This window comes from Staurois parvus, unplaced genomic scaffold (genome assembly GCF_062004578.1).
Source record: "Staurois parvus isolate SC_StPar_1 unplaced genomic scaffold, SC_StPar_1.0 ptg000154l, whole genome shotgun sequence".
Taxonomy (NCBI): domain Eukaryota; kingdom Metazoa; phylum Chordata; class Amphibia; order Anura; family Ranidae; genus Staurois; species Staurois parvus.
Window position 1 is genome coordinate 9,836,802 of NW_028317950.1, and position 16,390 is coordinate 9,853,191.

At 39.1% G+C, this 16,390-nt stretch overlaps 1 protein-coding gene across 2 annotated transcripts in view; it reads right to left on the reverse strand.

Moving 5' to 3' along the window:
* The window catches only part of NOXA1 (NADPH oxidase activator 1), a 46,680-nt gene that overhangs the window by 18,704 nt on the left and 11,586 nt on the right, over window positions 1-16,390 (reverse strand). For both annotated transcript variants that reach the window (XM_089675026.1, XM_089675027.1), the window contains 5 exons: window positions 15,018-15,126; window positions 12,153-12,290; window positions 9,899-10,006; window positions 5,569-5,628; window positions 2,055-2,092 (listed from right to left, as the gene is read on the reverse strand). In XM_089675026.1, coding sequence (XP_089531152.1) covers window positions 2,055-2,092; window positions 5,569-5,628; window positions 9,899-10,006; window positions 12,153-12,290; window positions 15,018-15,126 — 453 coding nt within the window. The remainder of the gene's footprint in view (window positions 1-2,054; window positions 2,093-5,568; window positions 5,629-9,898; window positions 10,007-12,152; window positions 12,291-15,017; window positions 15,127-16,390) is intronic.

Sequence of the window (16,390 nt, forward strand, 5' to 3'; positions counted from 1 at the left end):
ACAGGACCAAAGAGCCTTTTACACAATGCAGAGGATTAATCCCTTAGATTCCACAGTGAGTATAACAAGCATGCTTTACTGCATATACAGACTGATTTTACTGTTGTGGGTTTAGTAACACTTTAAAAAGAGACAAAGATGAGTAGCTACTAGCACTATTTCCCAACATCAGCAAAGGGATTTTATAGGTGCAACCTCCAAGAAAACAAAAAAACATTCAAATATTCAGGAAAAGTGTTTACTGACAACCATTTTTTTTAAATAAATTTTTATTAAAAATGCTTATAGCTGGCTATATACCATGCCTAGTGTGTATAACCTATTATACACAGGTATTGAATAACTGATTATTTTGCCTGAAAATTATTATTATTATTATACAGGATTTATATAGCGCCAACAGTTTGAAGACATTCCAATACACATGCAAAAAATATATCAATACAGTTTAACAGCATCAAAAATCCATTCAGGCAAATTCAAGACTTGACAAGTTTCACAGCTAGCTTCATCAGGAGTCCAGAGGTACTATTGAATAATATTAAATCTTGCCTGAATGGAATTTTAATGATCAATGCTGTACTATATTGATATTTATATTAAATATTTGTATTGGAATGTCTTGAACATTCTTGGGCAAATATTCAGAGTGAAATCTATAAATGGGGGGGGGGTGATTTTCTGGAAATTCCCCCCTATTTATCAGAATTATGTACTAATTTGTCAGTTCCTATAATTATTTAGCATATATATAAACTTTGACAATACTGAAGGACGTAATATACTGCAATATTAGCTATAATAACAACCACAATGCTCAAAGAAGCAAGGTCTTATTTTATTTACAAATGAAGTAAAATACTAACAGAGAAATCTAAACCAATATTACAGAGTATATAGGAATAATAGTAAAGATGATACATTATGTAAGTTCGTCCCCAAAGCTGAGTATCTTTTAGCTGGATCCCAAGGTAGGAAAGGTGGACAAACAGAGACAGAAGCATGGCCAAAACTGTGTTTAAAAACCCTTTCAAGCACCACCCACACACATACCGTTGACCCGCCTGGTGTAGTCCTCCGTCCAATGAGAAAACATCCAGAACTCTCTAGGGGCTGTCCTCCCTATTCATTAGGAAGTGTAGAATTACCCCAGCCATCCTCCCGGAAGTATGTCGTCTCCACCAGGGAGCACTGCTATATTGCCAACAACCCAGGTCAACATTCCAGTCCCCATCTGGTTTCTTCCTTCTGGTTAGAAGTCCTGTAATCTTTTTTTTTAATCTTCATGTCACCAGAGAATCTGAGCTGAGGACCTCTTATCTCCATGCCCCACCGCTAGGGGGTCTGTGTGAACTCCCAGGACCAGGATTTTGATATGCAACCTTTTGTTACACATGCCCTGTTGTAAATACTTTCCAAGATGACATTCAACAGGCCAAATGATTGTTTGAATCAGGCAGTAAGAATCCAGTCCATCTAGAAACATGTTGCCTTCCAATACAGAGGTAAACTATACCTGTGTATAATATGTATTAAACACAGGCATGGTATATAACCAGCTATAAATGTTTTAATAGAAATATATTAAGAAATGATTATCAATGTACCTTATTATGAGCATTTAAAATGTGTTTTATTGTTTCCTAGGAGGTTGCATCTATAAAATCCAATTTTTACTTTTGTGTATAACAAAGGACAATGCAAAGTGATGTCAGAGGTTACAGAGGAGGCAATAAGCGTACACATGTATTTATTGATCCTGTCTGATGAGTGTTTTTACATGTATATTATTATATAGTTAAGTGGAGATAAAGAAAGATCTATTTATCAATGTGTTCTAAATGAAGTTTAATTGAAAATGTGTGATTTTTTGCTGAAAATATAATAAATAGGCCCCACAATCTTTGCCACTCATGGTCACTGTGTTCAGCTGGTAGTGACAATGGACCTGGAACAGTTGGGGCCTTGAAGCAGCCCTTTCTTGTGGGATGCACACGGTTTGTATTGGACACTGAGAACTAGCCCCAAAATGGAAGAACTAAACAAGAACTCACTGCATGGCTTCCTGACAAGGCTCATAAAATCCGGGTTTCTGCAGGAAGAAAAACAAAGTTGTAATACACAATCCAAAGATACTGGTGATACTGTTAAAGTGTAACTTCAGCCCAAATTATTTGAGTTACTCCTGTTTGTATATCACATAATTATAATTTCACATTACTTCCCATAAACATAAATGTGAGAACACAGTAAGTAAAGGGAACCTGCCCAAAGTAGGAAATAGCAATAACCTTACAAAGGATTTACTGTTTTTCTACGCAATTCAAAAAATAAATTGTTATTGTTATCTGCTTCCCCATTAGAGAGATTCTGCTCACTTCCTGTCCCAGAGCCTACACAGGAAGTGAAGGAAATCCACTAAATGGGGTCACAGATTACAATAAAAACCTGACAGAGAATTGCTGCTACACAGGCCAAGCTAAGAGACAAACTAGAGATATAACAAAAGATATGAGGTGAGCACAGATAATAAGGTAGCTGCTAGCACAAAAGGCAAGGTAACAAACCCACAGATAAAATACAAAAAAATGTCCTCCTGCGCTTTTACGGTAAATAATGAACTTAACTAAAAAGCAGCCAGCATCTAACCTATACCAAATAGGAACAATAGTACAAATAAATATAAAAGTGATGCAGCGCTATAACTAATAATATAACACTCAAGAGGTATTAAAAGTGATTTACATAAAGTAGAATACTAAAAAATAGACCTTAACGGGGCAATAGATGACCCAAATCCACATGAGGATATAAAAGAGATAGTGACCCCTAGTACCCAAAGGGTACCCAATGAAGACCAGGTGAGTATCTACAAGAGAAGCCAAGCAGATAACAGTTGCTTTGTGCAAAATAAAATGTCCACAGTTCATACAAATGCTGTTATTTCCAAGACGTGCAGGTGAATCACAACACCCTCCAAACGTGATCCCAAGCAGTATGGCTGCAATGGCCTCTCACCTCCACTCCACGACCCCGCAGGGCCACAAAGCAAATGTAGATCACCTCTGGATCCCTCAAACTGGTGGCTCCTCAGGTAGGATGGTGCGGGCAGTCATCAAGTAGACAATATTCAACCTGACCAATTGGCAAGTGAAGATATACCCTCCTCAAGTATCAAAGCTCATATGCTTTAAGGGAGCAAATGCAAGGTCTTTACCAAATAAAATGTGTTTGTTGCTGATGAACTTTGCCAGCCAGATCCTGCACATAGAGCCCTCCAGCACAGTGCTGTGGTGCTTCCATCTTCACCCACCTTGGGTGAAGATGGAAGCACCACAGCACTGTGCTGGAGGGCTCTATGTGCAGGATCTTGCTGGCAAAGTTCATCAGCAACAAACACATTTTATTTGGTAAAGACCTTGCATTTGCTCCCTTAAAACAAACCCACAGTCATCAATTCAAAAGTAAGTGCAGCACTAAAGCATAAGTGACAAATGCAATCATAGAGTGCTTATGTGAATAGAAGTGTTCATACAATAAAAACATTTAAGATCATATAAAATCATAGAATCATAAAAAACTCTAAAAATCTGAACATAAATAGTTAATATAAATAGTATGCTGCACTTACATTTGAATTCATTAGACAAACTAAAGAACACAAAAACTGCCTCCTGCGCTCAAGAGTGGTGAAATGATGGAAATATTTCCGGTCCTGGAAAACATCAGCACACGCCTTGTTGCCCTCTAAGGGTTGAGGAAAACCCAAAGAACTCACTGCAAAAACAAGGAAACAGAGGGTGCACAAGCCTAGTGCATTATCTGAGAGTTCACTTTATTGAGTTAAAAGGAGATATATACTCATACATGACTGTGTTGACAAAGGCATATGAGTATCCAAAGCAATCACGTCACCAGGTCAGCTCCCAAAACACGAGAAGACCCTCAAATGGCTGACACGTTTCGAGGGGCAATCCCCTCTTCATCAGAACTAATATCTATTATATATATTAGCTCTATTATAGATATTGGCTCTGATGAAGAGGGGATCGCCCCTCGAAACATGTCAGTCATTATGTATATATCTCCTTTTAACTCAATAAAGCGAACTCTCAGGTAATGCACTAGGCTGGTGCGCCCTCTGTTTCCTTGTTCTTGCATTAGACATACTGAACATGAGCAAGGGGTTGATTCATTAAAGGCAAATACACTGTGCACTTTGTAAGTGCAGTTGTTCCAGAGCTTAGTAAATGAGGTAAAGGTTCACTTTACAAAAGATACCCAAATCACATGCAAGAAAAAAAAACAGCATTTATTCCTGCACGTGGTTGGATGATTGAAGTCTTCCCCTCATTTTCTAAGCTCTAGAGCAACTGCACTTTCAAAATGGTCAGTCTATTTGCCTTTAGTATACAACCCCAAAGACTCACTCACCACTTTAATATTGGAAACTCGATCACAGTTCAGAAATCAGAGGTCTTTTCCACTACACAGCATGGGACTCTATGGAAAAACTAAAAAGTTCCTGGGGCTGATTTGACCAAGAGGTAGAGGTCAGTAAAAGTACATCTACAGAAGTACCCATGATGGTGAAAAAAGAACCACCTGTCAGATAGCTCAAAGACCAAAAAGAAATATACCAATAGAAAGGATGCAACAATGGTATGGTAAGTAGATAAGATGACAAAAAACTGAACTATCTGGTATATATTAATTTACATCTAATATGGTTCTAATATTAGTTCTAATAACGGTTGTTGTACAGCATGACAAAGCCAATCTACCAAAAGACCAATGGCTGCTGCCGAAAGAGTAGTGTTGTTGCAGGCAGGCACAGCGCTGGATTAAGTTCAGGCTCAGGTAAGTATTTAAGGGGGTGCTGGGGGGGGGAACTGGCATTGAAAGGTTTTTTTTAACCTTAATTGAGAGAACGCATTAAGGCAAAAAAACTTTTGCCTTTACAACTACTTTAAACTAAAAAAAATATGCTAAGAAAAACCTGACAGAGGTTCCAACATGTCCAGACTCGTTTTAAAATAGAATTCAACCATTAATAGTTCTCTATATTCTCAAAACAAAATTGTACAGTACTTTACAATATGATGAGAAATTAAAGTGGAGCTTCACCCAAAAGGGGAAGTTCCGCTTTAAAGACTGGTCCCCTGCTCCCCATTAAGGATTGACAGGCAGGTACAAGCTCCCTAGGAGATCGGAAGCAGAAATTGCCCCCCCCCTCTCACTCCCTGTCGTCTTCTTTGACATGTGACAAGTCCCAGAAGACTACGAGACATTCAGAAAGCGCAGCGCTACTCACACATATGCAGGGTGCACCCAGCTGTGAAGCCGCAAGCTGTCAAAGCCGGGTTGCCCACACTGAAGATGCCAGAGCTGGGAAAACCGGATTGCAGGTAAAACGGGCTGCAAAGAGGACACTGCGAGATTGAGGGACAGGTGAGTGGCTGATTTTTAAAAGTCAGCAAGTACAGTTTTCGTGGACTGTTGACTTTTATTTTTTTTATAGTGTGACTGGAACTCCACTTTAAGGACTTTAAAATAAATTCACAGTACCTGAGGGCGGAGGGGCTCAAATCCACTGTATTGATCATTTGGAACCACAGAGGAGATGACCTAAGTGATAAAAAATCAGATATGTTATAGGATCAGTCCATCCCGAACTCATTTTTCAGTTTTTGGCAAATACTGAACAGTTAAAAGATGAATTCCAGGCAAATAGCTAAATATACAGTGCTCAGCATAAATGAGTACACCCCAATAGATTTGTCAGAAAACTGTTACTTTCCTTTCAGAATCAACATTTTCTATGGGACACTATACTATAAAAAAAACTCCCACAAATGTGGGCCATTGATTGCAAACAAGATTTGTTAATTTGCACACACAAAAATGTATTTTTCCTAACAAATTCATTCAAGACCATGTTGCAAAAATTAATACACCCAAATGACAATCTAAGGCTGCATTCACACTTGAGCGTTTTGTAGCTTGAAACTCGAAGCTTCTAGCTCCAAAAAAGCTCAAACCTAAAAATGCAATTGTTCTCTATGGTGCCTGTTCACACCTGAATGTGCGAACAGGCACCATAGAGAACAATTGATTTTTTAAGTTTGAGCTTTTTTTGGAGTTTCAAGCTTCAAGCTTCAAGCTACAAAACGCTCAAGTGTGAATGCAGCCTTAGGAGCAAGGCTAAATTTTAGACAACAAAATCCTAATTAACAAGAATTCAACTAATGCAGGCCATAGATGGGGAGAAAACTGGACGATTTTTCTTTAAAAAACCGAAAAATTGGTCGTTCAAGCGGCCGACGTTACCAGGAACGGTAAAAAAAAAAAAAAAAAAATCGGCCGATTTTCATGCCGTCTACAGCCGGCAAAAAGTGTCCCTGCAGAGAGCTCCGCTATTTCTTTGACAGTTCTTTGACATTTATAGCGGTTGCAACAATGTATCTATTTGTATCCATTTAGGATACAGATGTTTTTATTCGGAAACAAATAGATACAATGTTGCAGCCACTATAAATGTCAAGGAACTGTCAAAGAAATAGCGGAGCTCTCAGCAGGGACACTTTTTGCCGGACTGGAATTCCTCTTCTTCTTCATCCTCTTCTTCATCCTCTTCTTTATCTTCTTCATCCTCTTCTTCAGCTACTTCATCCTCTTCTTCATCCTCTTCTTCTTCATGCTCTTCTTCTTCATCTTCTTCTGCTTCTTCATCTTCTTCTTCATCCTCTTCTTCTGCTTCTTCTTCTTCTTCATCCTCTTCTTCTGCTTCTTCATCTTCTTCTTCTTCATCCTCTTCTTCTGCTTCTTCTTCTGCTTCCTCTTCTTCTTCATCCTCTTCTTCTTCATCCTCCTCTTCTTCCTCTTCTTCATCCTCCTCTTCTTCTTCTTCTTCCTCTTCTTCTTCTTCTTCTTCTTCCTCTTCTTCTTCATCCTCTTCTTCTTCATCCTCTTCTTCTTCATCCTCTTCCTCAATGTCAGGGCTCCCAGGTATGACCAGAGATGTGTGACTGACGCAGGGAAACGCAGACTTCAGATATGGGATAAACAATATAATTTATTAACACTAACAATACAAACATAAACGCAGTGCAATACTAAACATAATACAGTGCAAACAAACCAAACCAACCACCCACAGATAACAGTACATACAAGCAAGCGTCGTCAGGCAGGCCGGGTCAATATCAATTGGGCAGGTAGGTACAGGGGGAGCAAGCGGAGAATGGTCGGGGTCACAGGCCAGGTTCAGCAGGTAGCAAGCAGCGTAGTACAGAGGGTCAAGCAGAGGGATGGTCAGGGTCACAAGCCAGGGATCAGAACAGGTAGCAAGCAGCATAGTACAGAGGGTCAGCAAAGGAACAGAAACAGGATGCAGGACAGATACAGGGCCCAGGACAAACACAACACCAAGGCAGAGTCTGCAAGTCTGGCCATCCCTTAAATACACCAGTATCATCAGTTTCAGGTGTTAGCTGGCTGAAAGGTTGAGTCTCTGATTGCTGGGAGCACCCGCTGGCCAGCCCTGGTACTGCAGATCAAAAGGCAGGTGAGTCCCACCATTGCTGGCCAGTCCATTCCTGACACTCTTCTTCAGCTTCTTCATCCTCTTCTTCAGCTTATTCATCCTCTTCTTTATCTTCCTCTATTTCTTAATCCTCTTCTTCTTCATCTTCCTCTTCTTCTTCATCCTCTTCTTCTTCTTTATCCTCTTCATCCTCTTCTTCTTCTTCTACTTCCTCTTCTTCTTCTTCTTCATCCTCTTCTTCTTCCTCTTATTCTTCATCCTCTTCTTCATCCTCTTCTTCATCCTCTTCTTCTTCATCCTCTTCTTCTTCTTCTTCCTCTTCATCCTCTTCTTCTTCATCCTCTTCTTCTTCATCCTCTTCTTCATCCTCTTCTTCTTTTTCTTCTTCTTTTTGTCTTCCTCTTGCAGGTCACTGCTCATGCACAGATTTTTATATCGGTAAAAAGATCGGCCGATTTGCCCATAATTGCCGCAATAAATTGGCCGATCGTCAAAATGGGCCGATTTTTTTCCAACTTTACCGATAAAAAAATCTGCCAAAATACCGAAAAACGGGCGAACAATTAGCCCAATAACGATCCGAAAATCGACCGATTTTATTTTCGGCCGAAAAATATGGCCTGCATAAGTGTGAGTCTAATTATTCATTAAACAGGTGTCCAGCAGACAGTTGATTATGAAAGGGCATTACTTAACAAAGAAAACCCCTTCCCATTTCATGGTGTCAGCAATGGCACCACATGTAAGAGAAATGTCACAAGGCCTTAGAAAGAAAATGATTTCTTTACACAAGAAAGGTGAAAGCTACAAGATCAGCAAAGCTTTACTTATCAGTCAGAATACTGTAGCAAACGTGAAACAAAAATTTAACAAAGCTGGAACTTCAACCATCTCACTGAGACGTTCAGGCCATCTAGGGAAGTTAACACCTTGGTAGGAGTGTTTTCTGATGAGAAGGGTAGAAGAAAATCGCCATGCAAGTTCACTGCAGTTAGCTAAGGAAGTAGAAAGCCAAACTGGGGTGATTGTTTCCCATGACACAATATGGCATACACTGCAGAGGAATAGCATGCATGGGTGTCATCCACGAAGGAAGCCTCTCCTACAGCCCATGCACAAAAAAGCCCACCTGGAATTTGCCAGGGCCTATGCTGAAAAAGAAGACTACCGGGAGTGATGAGACCAAGATAAATGTTTTTGGAACTGATGGCTTCAAAACTGTATCACATCACAAAGGTGAGAAGAACAAAGAAAAATGCATGGTGCCTACAGTGAAACATGGTGGTGGCAGTGTCCTTCTGTGGGGCTGCATGAGTGCTGCTGGTGTCACGGAGCTGCATTTCATTGATTGTATCATAAATTCTCAGATGTACAGCTCTATATTGAAACAGAAGATGCTACCATCACTCGGTGGCCTTGGTCATCTTGCACTTTTCCAACATGACAATGATCCAAAACACACATCTAAGGTCACTGTTGCATTTCTGAAGAAGAACAGGGTGAAAGCGATTCAGTGGCCAAGTATGTCTCCCGATCTGAACCCAATCGAACACCTATGGGGAATTCTGAAGAGACAAGTTGAGCATCACTCTCCATTCAGCATCCAGGCTCTAAAAGGTCATTCTTGAAGATGGAAAATGATAGATGTTGCAATAAGTTGCCAGTTTGTTCATTCCATGCCTAGAAGACTTGGTGCTGTCCTTACAAATCATGGAGGTCATGCAAAATACTAGATGGAGTAGTTTTTGTTCAGGAGGGCAGAGTTTTTAACATGAAACCAAAATCAAGAACACAGGGACATGACCTTAAGGTAACTGAAGGAAAGTTCAAAACTAATCTCAGAAAGTACTATTTTACTGAAAGAGTAGTTGATGCTTGGAATAAATTTCTAGAAGAGGTAGTGAGGCAGTCAACAGTAAATAGCTTCAAACGTGCTTGGGACAACTCTAGATCTACAACGTTAACAAAAAAAAAAAAAGCAAAAAACAAAACAAACAAAAAAAATACTTGATGGACCACTCATTCTTCTTCTGCTGTCACTTTTCTAGGTATATATATATATATTTAATTCAATAAGTGAGGTGAAAAAGTGCTCCGATAATTGGTCACAGTGCAGAGAAATCAAGCCATCCCATTGGCAATATATAGAAAAGAATAACAAAGGATTAAATGTAATTGTAAAATAAAAATAAAAAAAGGGAATGTTTTAACAGCCAGAGTAGCTGGATGTATGACTGCAATGTTTATTATTGTGTGGAATGTGCACTTAGAACCAAACCAACCAGTTATTACCACAAGTTTGAATGTTGACATTTGGTACTGAGTCATCCCATTGTCACTAAATAAGATCACCTTTGGTTTCCCCAGGAAATCTTTGGATTTTAGCTGCTCAACTTCCTGCTTTCTAGGCCTGAAGAGCTCACTCTCTGGTACATGCAGTGGCTGGAGCAACACACGTTTCTGTGGAAGAACACATGTTCCATGATTAGGTCATATCTAGGTGTAACTATGAGAAGTCATGTTATTATAATGACATAGACCTAGGGAGTGTCATCAAGGGCTGCAAACAGTAAATACTGCTGGGCCTAACGTGTAAAATATTAATGAGGCTTTAAGTGATTGGAGAACACTTCTTCACTTTCCCCACTACCTGCCCAAGACTCCCAATGATAGGATAAATAAACTACCATCTGGAGCTGATCAGCTTTCTTCTGCCATCCCGCTTTACAGTGGCACTTCTCTTCACCCCAACCAGAAGGGGCAAACCTCTTTTGGAGGAAAAGGCAGATGAATAGTTCTCAATCAAAGATGCTTTATTTATTAGATGGATTTTTTTTTTACCCAACACATTTCGGGACATTATCAGACCCCTTCGTCAGGGCTTTGAACATATTATAAATACAAAGAACATTCATAAAAAAAATACAGTGTAAATAAAGTAAGAGACCATACTATAAAAATGTGAAATACAAATCATAATACATCATGCAATATCATAATATATTACAAATATAATATAATGTATCATAATAGCAATCATGTTTTACTTGCTATATATTATGATGTTTACATTTTTGCATACCACTGTGGTTCTGATATTTGTTATTATATAATATTTTTATTGTAGCTCTGACAAAACTGAACTATTAATACCTTAAAACCTTAATGGCTAAATTTTAGTTATCTGATAAAGCACATTTGATTGAGAACCGTTGTCTGCCCTTTACACCAAAAAAGGGGGGATAAAGTTGTAATAGAGCACTCACTTTTTCTAAATCTCTAATAGTAGTGTTGCCCATGGCTGCATAGCAGAGCTAGTAAAATAGTTGACCATGGGAATGCCAAAGAAGATACAAAGTTTTGATGTAAACAAAACTGTGGGATCCATACAAGATGTCCACTTCCGAACTGAAATCTTCCCCATCACAAAAATACTATTGTGATATGCTATAACCAATGTAATTATTCACATCTCACAATAATTTTTCTATTTAATAAAAGTAGCCATCCTTGAGGGATGATTTACATCAATACATGCAATACTGCAATGTACATTACATGCTTTCACACATTGCACTGCAATTGATTTTGAGAAGAATCCCAATGCACCATAGTGTATAGCAGCAAAAAGTATGTAACACATGCAATAATTGGGACTATTTCGTGCACTGCAAGCTCATTGATTTCAATGAACTGCCTTAATGCAACCCACGTGACATGTGACATAATGCTCACTCATGTGCGTCCATAGCACACTGCTCAAATGTAAATGGGCCCCAACATATTTGTTTAATAAAAAAATAGCTACCCTTTAATGGGAATGCATACTGTTTTGTATAATGTATATATTCTTTTATGATTATGATCAGGACTAAAAAATACACTTTAAATAAATATTTTCTATAAAGGTAAATATATATTACATACATACAGTATGTATATAATATACTAACCACTGAAGCTTTAGAATACTTTTCCCTGGGTTTCCATTTTCCTTCCCTCTTGTTTTAAAAATTGTATTGCTTACAGAACTCAGTAACTCAAGCTGATATTTAGACATGAAAGTTTTTGAGTCAGTGACACCTCCCCCTTCTCTCCCCCTGCCTCTGAGAGGCTTCATCTGAAATATCAGTAAGAGACAACATGCCTGAAATAATACATGTTATGCTCTCTTTAAAAAACATAGTACTATGGAAGTTCTTTCTCATCTTTAATACCGTAAATGTTTATTATAAACCAAACTTTTATATATAAAAAAAAATCTAAATATATATATATTTCATTCACTTTTTAACTCACAAAAATATAGTAAATAAGGTTAAAAGTTTAAAAACATACAATAAAATGACCCCAAATCATTGTACCCACAGCAATTATCTGTTCAGTCGGATATGAGGGGGGCTCTGGATATCCATTTCTTAAATACCAAAGGTGCGTTTTGTAGGAAATTATTTACTTTTCAAAACCAGTATGGTTTTACTTTAAGGAAATGTAACTGCTGGAATCCAACTGGATATTGTGGGTGACACCACAGCAATCTTCTGCATGCACTTTTTCAGACTTTCCATGGTGAATTATAGTAATCGACAAAACAAAACTTGTTCACCTGAACATGGTCCAAGGCTGATTCCAGCTGGGCATTTTTAGATTCGCTGGATAGATAGCTAACAGCCACTTTGAGCTCCTCCTGTGCAGCGTCCCATTTCCCCAGGTGGCAAAGGACGATCGCGGTGTTAAAAAGGACCTGTACAGAAAAACGTTATTAGAAAACTTACATCTGTAACTGCCTCTTTATTAGACACAATGTGGTAGATTTTTTTTTTCACAGATATGGTTTTTATTTAGGTAAAAGAAACCAAATACAACAATTGCATCTGACATGATCAGTACAGCAATGTACAACAGACTGTGAAGTTCAGTACAGTGCATTAGGATGGAGCAACTTAACCACTTGCCCTCTCTCGCTGCGACTACTGCAACTCCCTCCTCATTGGCTTACCTTTACATAGGCTATCCCCCCTCCAGTCCATCATGAATACTGCTGCCAGGCTCATCCATCTTACCAACCATTCAGTGTCTGCTACTCCTCTCTGCCAATCCCTCCACTGGCTTCCACTCACCCAACGAATAAAATTCAAAATACTAACAACTTACAAAGCCATCCACAACTCTGCCCTCAGCTACATCACCAACCTGGACTCAAAATATCAACCAAACCGATCTCTTTGATCCTCTCAAGACCTTCTGCTCTCTAGTTCCTGTGTCACCTCCTCCCATGCTCGCCTCCAGGACTTCTCCCGAGCTGCTCCCATACTATGGAACTCCCTACCCCAATCTGTCTGGTTATCTCCTAATCTATCCACTTTTAAACAATCCTGCTTCTACACCGCGTTCCACATTATTATGCAAATTCTATTTAAGTCACAAAAGATGAAATATTTTGTTTTTCAGTTTAACTCATGGATGGCATTGTGTGTCAGGGCTCTTTTGATCACTGAAAACAATCTCGGACACCTGTAATAATTAGATTGGCCGGTGAGCCCAATTTAAGGAAAAACTACTAAAGGACGGTGTTCCACATTATTAAGCAGATCGCCATTTTCAAACAATATTGGGGAAGAAAAAGGATCTCTTTGCTGCTGAAAAGAGTGAAATAGTTCAATGCCTTGGACGAGGTATGAAAACATTAGATATTTCATGAAAACTTAAGCGTGATCATCGCACTATGAAGAGATTTGTGGCTGATTCAGAGCACAGACGGGTTCGTGCAGATAAAGGCATATTGAGGAAGATTTCTGCCAGATCCATGCATCGGATCAAGAGAGCAGCTGCTAAAATACCTTTACATAGCAACAAACAGATATTTGAAGCTGCTGGTGCCTCTGGAGTCCCACAGACATTAAGGTGCAGAGTCCTCCAGAGTCTTGCAACTGTGCATAAACCTTCTATTCGGCCACCACTAACCAATGCTCACAAGCAGAAACGGCTGCATTGGGCAGAAAAATACATGAAGACTAATTTTCAAACAGTCCCGTTCACTGATGAGTGCCGTGCAACCCTGGATGGTCCAGATGGATAGAGTAGTGGATGGTTGGTGAACGGCCACCCTGTTCCATCAAGGCTTCAACGTCAGCAAGGCGGTGGTGGAGTCATGTTTTGGGTCGAAATCATGGGAACAGAGCTGGTCGACCCCTTTAGGGTCCCCGAAGGTGTAAAGATGACCTCTGCAAAGTATGTGGAGTTTATGACTGACCACTTTCTTCCCTGGTACAGAAGGAAGAACTATTCTTTCCGTAATAAAATCATCTTTATGCATGACAATGCACCATCTCATGCTGCAAAGAATACCTCTGCATCAATGGCTGTTATGGGGATAAAAGGAGAGAAAGTCATGGTGTGGCCTCCATCCTCCCCTGACCTCAATCCTATTGAGAACTTTTGGAGCATCTTCAAGCAAAAGATCTATGAGGGTGGGAGGAAGTTTACATCCAAACAGCAGCTCTGGGAGGCTATTCTGACATCTTGCAAACAAATTCAAGCAGAAACTGTCCAAAAACTCACAAGTTCAATGGATGCAAGACTTGTGAAGCTGCTATCAAATAAGGGGTCCTATGATACGATGTAACGTGACCTGTAAAAATGTTTAAAAAGTTAAAATGTTGTTAAAAGTTTTTGATTTCAGTAATTATGCTGCAAACACAACAAATGACAATTTTCAGTTCTTTACAACCTCTAAAGTGTTTTGAAACTTACTGTGTGTAATAATTTGGAACAGTGCATTGGAAGTGTTTTATGTTTAAAAAAATCCTGTTATCATTAGGAGGTTTGTTCAATAAAATTTGAATTGTACTCTTAATAGTTGATAACATGAGAATTATGCTGACTGTTATTTACATCAATTATTTAGGTAAATTAGAAAAATATAATTTGCATAATAATTTGGAACACAGTGTAACTAGTAAACTTCAATTTATTTCCTCCATCAGCTCATCCCCCCCACAGGTATTACCTTTCGTATCACTCAACCTTCCTCCTAGACTGTAAGCTCTAAAGAGCAGGGCCCTCTGTTTCCTCTTCTACCAAATTGTATTGTAACTGTAATGTCTACCTTCATTTTGTAAATCACTGCGCAAACTGTTGGCGCTATATAAATCCTGTATAATGATAATAAAAATAACTATAATAGAGATGGTGCATGCCGATTATGATGTAGGGAGTTTCAGACATGTGAATTGGCAAAAGGGAAATCCAGGAGGCATGTGTGAAAATGTGTGGTCAGGGATGAAGAAGAAAATGTTTGCAACCACAGCAAAGTTCCAATTTGAAGTACCCAGAGATATTTTGAGCTTCTTTTTTTATCTGGCCTTTTCCTATAAGAAAACAGAATTGTGAAGATCCCACAGGAGGTGGGACTGGTGTGAAATTGTCAATTAAAGAACACCTGTAACCCATTACTAAGACATATTCCTACCTCCCAGGTAAAGAGTAGGTGGCGGAGGCCAAGTTGCTTGTAATCTATAACACTGTTGTTTCTCAGCTGAGCTAGGGCCAGGCGGCAGTCACTCAACGCCTTCTCATACCTGCCAAGGAAAAAGATCATAGAATATTTTGTTATTTGGAGAAATAAAAGGGCTTGAGACAGTCCCCTCAATACCAGCATGTTACAACCCTTTCCTTTCCAGGTCATTTTTCAGTTTTCGTTGATGTGATAGGTTGACTGACAATTGCCATGCAATAGTGTACCCAAATGAATTGTATATTATTATTATTATTATTATTATACAGGATTATATAGCGCCAACAGTTTGCTCAGAACTTTCCAATATAACGGGAGACAATACAGCAACATTACAGTTCAATACAAGAGGGATAGGAGGGCCCTGCTCCTTGGAGCTTACAATCTAGGAGGGAGGTATCATTTTATATCACAGATAGAGCTTTGGTGGTATTTATTAACTGCTCTTTTTAATTTTTTTATTATAAAAAGTTAAAAAGGATCATGAATTTTGAAAAATGTTTCCTTTATTTATAAAACATATCAAACAAATAGTCTTTCTTCATAAAAGCCTAAATGTAGCTGAAAAAAAAATAAAATAGGCACAAAGGATGTTACTTACCTTTAGTAGGATGTGTACCTTGTGCTGCTGGGTCCTTCTTTAGATGAAATCTTCCTCCTCTGATGCCCTTCCCTCCCCACTGTCTTTTTCTGGTGCAACAGGAGGTAAAGTAAATAAGAGGCTGTCACAGGTTCTAATCAAGGGAGCCTGACTATACCCACCCTTTCCACCTAGCTGTTCCATTCAGAGAACCTGTACTACAGTTTCTATGAATAAATTATGATCTATGAATGGAGGATGGGAGGATGATGGAAAGGTCCACCTCTTCTATTCATGAATCCTTTTTCATTCACATAAGCTGTAGTATGCCTCCTATGAATGGAACAGCTGGGTGGAAAGGGTGGGCAGAGCTGGACTCTCTTGATGAGAGCCTTTGACAGGCCCTTAACTATATTAACCCCTGCTGCACCAGAAGATTACAGAAGCGGGGGTGGGGGGACATTGGAGAAGGAAGACTTTATCTAAAGGAGGACACAGCAGCACAAGGCTTTCATTTAGACTAAATGTATTCTGGATGGACCAAGTGTTAGTATAGAGCTGCATGGGGTGTCATCTCCTAAGGTCATCTGCTGGTCAGTAAGTAAAATCTCCTGATTAAACCACTGATGTGTTTCATCCACAATGTGGACTTTCTCAGGGTGGATCTATGCCATGTGTGAAGAACATCTAGACCCTATATATATGTTGGCGTGGAATGGCAAATGGAGTACTTCTATGTGTTAAATCA